Source organism: Zea mays, chromosome 2 (assembly GCF_902167145.1).
Source record: "Zea mays cultivar B73 chromosome 2, Zm-B73-REFERENCE-NAM-5.0, whole genome shotgun sequence".
In the NCBI taxonomy this organism is placed as follows: Eukaryota; Viridiplantae; Streptophyta; class Magnoliopsida; order Poales; family Poaceae; genus Zea; species Zea mays.
In genome coordinates, this window is record NC_050097.1 from 198,912,869 (window position 1) to 198,918,578 (window position 5,710).

A 5,710-nucleotide genomic window follows, 5' to 3' on the forward strand; every position below is an offset into this window, starting at 1 on the left:
ACCTAAGTCCGAACCTGCATGTTCTGTTTGGTTTGTGTCACGAGGTAAACCCATCCGTCATCAAGCCATCCTTCGTAGCTTTCTCTATAGGTATAAGTTGACGGTCGAGCTGGTTCCTTGAAAAAGTAGCGGATGACCTCGTCCTTCTGGTCTCTAACCCATGACGGATGATTTGACTCCGGGCTACATGATGCTGCAATCCAAACACGTCATTAAGGGGTGCGCTGGTCATTTTGAACAGAAATAAAGCTATTTTTGACAAATAGCGCTTCCAAGCAGCTCCAGCCAGTTTTTTTTTTAGAAACCGGTTTTTAAAAACTAAGATAAAAAACCAGTTTTTTATAAACTACAACGCTTCCAAACGGTGCCGTAATCGACCCCACCGGGCCACCGTTCCTTGCCAACTGCCAAGCATCACCGCGAAATCTAATAACTCGTTGCTCTTCGTCTTCGCTCCGCGATCGATCCAGGAGGGGGAAGCAGAAGGAGGGATGGCGGAGAACCCGCAGCTGTTTGGGAATGGGATGCCGGTGCCGTTCTACAGTGAGATGTTCGTCCTCGCCCGGGATGGCGTCGAGTTCCACGTCGACAAGATCCCATCGTAAGTACCATCCCACCTGCTGATTTTGCGATGTATATAGGGATTACGGTTTCCAATTGTGGATTTAGTGATTATAGGACTATATTTTTAGGTTTCCAGGTGGAAAAATAGTCAAGCAATGGATTCCGATTTCTGGATGGGGATTTAGGGATCGCCATACTAGTTTTTAGGTTTTCTTGGGATGGAAAATAGTCGAATACAATGAATTCCGCGGTTTCTGGAGGGCGATTTAGGGATGTCCGGACTAGTTTTTTTTGGTAGAAACAAATACAATGGATCGAAGGGGACTGGTGTCGGCCCAACATTGAGGATGGTGCGGGAATACGGGATGGCCACGCTATAGGTGGCGTGGTGGCCGGCCGGAATTGAGCCCTTGAAGATGTTCTCCGCTGAGCAAGTCGTGCCACGGATTGCCGTTGTTCTGGCTGCTGCCTCTTTGTTTGGCGATGAATCTGGTTGGTTCATCGATATGTTTTTGTAAAGGGAACATATCTGGTGCTCAAAGGGGTAAGGTGCTCACGTGCACATTTTAAATCTGGAGCGTCCATCCAACATCTAATAGAAGCATCAATATTACAAAGAACCCCTTTCACCTTCCTCCCTTGGTGGGAGGGGTTCTTAATCAAATTAACTGCAGCCGCTGGATGTGAGATGGATGTTCCAGATTTAAAATATGCACGTGAGCACCGTACCCCTTTGAGCACCATATATGTTTCCTTTTGTAAATATATATACTACAATGCAAATCTGAATTACGATCTTTATGACTTCATCTCTTTCCTTATTTAGACAATTTGGAGTATCATGTGGGTAGAAGTAGAACTGTTGTATGAGGAAGGAGGGACTGTCTAACATAATAATCTTCATAGGCTACAACAAAAATACAAAATTCAGGCCATGTTTGGTTTTGGTTGAGCTGTGGCTTTTGAAAAGAAAAGGCTATGGTAAGCTGTGGGCTGTGACTGCTGTGAGTTGAGAGTTGCGAGAAAACCTGAAAGTTTTTTGGTTGGAGCAGCTATGGGCTGTGCAGAAGATGTAGGCTGTGTATGAAATACCTGTAATACCCCTGGAGGCCTGGGGAACTGTTTATATGCAAATTGCTCCTAAAAAACTAATATGTTCACTGGTCGCATGTAATTGACTATTTTAAAAGAAAAAATTATTGTTTCTAGGTTTTGCATCCATCTCAGCGATATGATCCACATAAATAGAACAATACAAAAGATAAAGGTCTCATACAATACAATGATGCCATCCATCAATGTAATTATCCCTCTCTTGCACTAACCAAAACATCAAGGTACTGACATGTATCTTGCCATCCATCCATCAACATAACATCCTCATCACTTGCCTTATCAGAGGAGGATATATCTCCAGGACAGGATGCAGAAGACCCACTAACATGTACCTTTCCAAACAACATATGCAGAATTAAGGTACTTTGGTCCTTGTTTTCGAAACTTCACACGATTGCATTTGGTTCCTTTCTCATGATTATTGCATCTCTAAAATTAAATTAAATAATCAGCAAGGCACACCAGATCAAAGAATGGAAAAATATGTACAATGATAGTATAGTTCTTACTGCAAGGTGTTGATCCCACCATTTCTTCAAGCAGTCAATAGTTTGTTTTGATTCATCCTATCCAAGCAGTGGCACAATTCTTGAACTCCATAGATGATTAATATTTCTTTTCATTTTATGTAGCTTGTTCTTCATTTGTTTTTTGTTCGCATCTCACCGGATTTTTTCTACAAACTTGGATACAACATTTTTTCAACATGTACTATTCCTAGCTTCAATCTCCTTTGTAGGCATCAATCAAATGCCTCGTAAAAACATCACCTCAATCTGCCTTGTCACTCATTCTTGAATCAAACAAAAATATTATAAGGGCAACACAGCAACCAACAATATTATCATGCATCACAGGTCTAGGTACTAATCACAACCAACAATTTGACATACATCACAATACCACTACCAAACATACATATATTTTTATCCATCGATCATGAATCCTGCACATTCCAAGGACACTGGGGCTTGTACCTTGAGGGCCGGGGCAGGATGATGGCACGGGGGGGGGGGATGGTGCCCTAGGCCCGGGGTTGGTGGGCGGCAGTCTTCCCAAGCGCCGGGCACTGGGAGCTGCGGGGTAGCTTGCCTCTGTGCTGCGTGGCCAGCCAGGGCTGGTGGCCGGACGGTGGTGGGCAGGTCTGCGACCATCCTTGGGTGGTGTCAGTGGGGCGGTAGCCGGCCACGGGATGCACTGGCGAAGTGATGGCTAGTGGTAGAAACCGTAGCCATGCGAGGATGACGGAGTTCCTCGTGACTTCTTTTGACGGGAACAGAGGGGAAACAAATCCTTATTTTCTCATAAGGAGTGGCAGGTGGTAATTTTTTTTCAAAGTTGCGCACCTGAGGCACCTCCACAGCCAGTGAAAGGGATGGAGCCGCTGTGGGATTTCTACTAGAAAGCAATTTTTGACCCAAAGCAGGTTAGCTTTCCCACCTATTTGGTTGGCTTTGGCTTTTTGAGAAGCCAAAACAGGTTGTGAAGCTCAACCAAAGGGGGCCTCAGTAGTAAAATAGTTTGAGCATCATTTGCCATCTCATTCGCCCATTACCCACTAATACCTGATAGGCGGATTTATTCTTTGGATAAGACTTAAACCTATGCTTGTACTGGAAGCTCCATCTTTTTAATAGTTGCTCTGGGCAAACATATCTAACCATATTTTTCTACTGCTGCTTCTCTTGTTATTATCAATCAGAGCTCCTGGTGGTCATGTGAAAACAAAAGGCACAATTTACCTGTCTAATATAAGGATGGTGTTTGTTGCCAACAAGCATGTTGGCAACTTCTTTGCTTTTGATATGCCACTGGTAAGTAATACCATTCTGAAAGTTGGTTCTTCGTTTATGCTCTTATATAGTTTTAACAGAATGCAAGGGCGAACTCACAAAATAAAAAGGTCAAGAAAAAAGAAAAAAAAATGGAATGGCTACAAAGCTGTTGCCAGACCATGATACGACAATCACTTGCAATCAGCATAAAAGTTCTACTCATGTTCTTTGTTAACTTGTAATTTTGCACATATGATGATTCACCCTTCTATCGTATATCATGCTGTTTTAGGAAAAGGTCCTCGGCATATGCTAATCCACAATATTATCTGTCTCTTGATGGTCTGTACTATTGAGTATTGACCTACACCCTTCATTCCAAACTATAAGATATTTTAGCTTTTTTAGATTCATAGCTTTTGCTATGCACTTAGATGTACAGTATGTCTAGATACATAGTAATAGCAACTAGAAAAAACAAAACGTTTTAGATTCATAGCTTTTGCTATGCACTCAGTGCAATGTGCGATTTTAGCATATGCTTTTCTAAATGAAATTGCAACTGGCTTGACACTTCTTTACTAAGTTTAGAAGGCCTTTTTTATCTTGTCGTTGCTTCCTTAGCTTGCGAGTTTGCGACCTGGCTTTTGTTGAGCTGTTACTGTGTCACTGCCCTCTAGATGAATAACGAGCAGCATGAGGAATACTTTATCTACTGATATAGTGTGTATAATTTATATGGTGATTGTTGATGGTTGTGGTGTCACCACGTGTCATGGTTGCCAACACAGTATGTAGGTTCTCAAGTGCCGAATCTCTCTCTCTCTCTCTCCCTCTCTAAAAGGCAACTTTCCTAGGTGCTTTTGCATGATTCAGGGTTACGTACATGTAAGAAATGGTTTCTTCGCAATATCAGTCTGAATGTTCTTCCTTGCCTAACTCTGCAGTTGTTTGTGCACGGTCAGAAGTTCAATCAGCCAATATTTCACTGCAACAACATCTCTGGATTCGTTGAGCCAGTGAGTATGATAGAACTCTTGGCAGATAATACATCTGAGCTTCGGTCACTGAACATGGAATATTCCAATGCAGGTTGTTCCAGACAACCAGAACAGGGCCCTGTACTCAACTCACACCTTCAAGGTCTTGTTCAAGGACGGCGGCTGTGGTACTTTCGTTCCTCTGTTCCTCAACCTGACTGCATCTGTGCGGCGCTACAACCAGTTTGAAACCCAGTCTGCTGCTAGCATGGCACCTCGTGTGGACCCTCTGCAAGCTGTGCAGACTCCTGTTGATGACATGATGCGTCATGCGTGAGTGCTCACAACCAACCAAGCAACTGGCTATCAATCTCTCCGTTGTGAACTCATGTGAGTTGATATATGTGCAGGTATGTTGACCCAAACGATCCTACCAAGATCTTCCTTCAGCAACCTGCGCCAGAATCGCAGCTGAGGAGGAGGAACTACCACGGCCCAGCTGATGCAAATTAGCGCTTGGCTGGATTGGCAGAACTCATGCTCAATTAAGTGCTGTGTCCATTTGAGCATTTCACCTATCCTTGTCGTTTACCACAACTGACTTCAATATTCGGGTACCCCTGGGTCCTGTGACCTTACATATATAGTACATAATGTTGCGAGTTCTCGCAATATGTAATGTACATAAGTGGCGTGTTCATATATTATTGCTGGAGCCTGGAGGGTCAACTTGGATGTGGGTTGCTTGGATATTGCTGATCTGCTGGTGCTGCATGTTTCTCTGAATCTATCATTGTTCTTGTTCGGGGCTTGTGGGGAACTCGGAGTCGTTTGTACTTTGTAGGTTGACTAGATCAGGCGGCGCCCATTCGGGCGCACTATCCAATACCTCTGGACAGCATAAGGCAAAAATAATAGTGAAGAGGATTTGAAAATTACAGTTTGCATTAGTCCTAAAAATTGCCTCAATACTGCTACATGGGTTTATATCATGCACAATCTGCAACAAAATACTCAATTCAATAGTCATCACTTATCAGTCATTCAGTCCTATTTGTAGTCCAATATTCTGCATTTGATACTAAATCAGAGAGAATTCTCAGAATTCATCGGGTATGGCATACCCAATATTCTGCATTTGATACTAAATCAGAGAGAATTCATCGGGTAATTCATCGGGTATGGCATACCAATGGCAATTCAGTGTTATTAACCAAAAAAGCAAGGTAAATTCCTCAGCCTAGAAGATTACCTCCCAAACTCCTCACATCTACT

General features: G+C 43.0%; 1 protein-coding gene across 1 annotated transcript; it reads left to right on the forward strand.

Moving 5' to 3' along the window:
* Nucleotides 1-299: 299 nt before the first annotated feature.
* LOC100281165 (arabinogalactan protein) lies at nucleotides 300-5,164 on the forward strand. Its single transcript, NM_001154084.2, is given in 5 exon segments — nucleotides 300-601; nucleotides 3,383-3,494; nucleotides 4,403-4,474; nucleotides 4,548-4,768; nucleotides 4,846-5,164. Coding segments are annotated over 5 exon segments (618 nt in total). The 5' UTR covers nucleotides 300-491; the 3' UTR covers nucleotides 4,949-5,164.
* The last annotated feature ends 546 nt before the right edge of the window (nucleotides 5,165-5,710 follow it).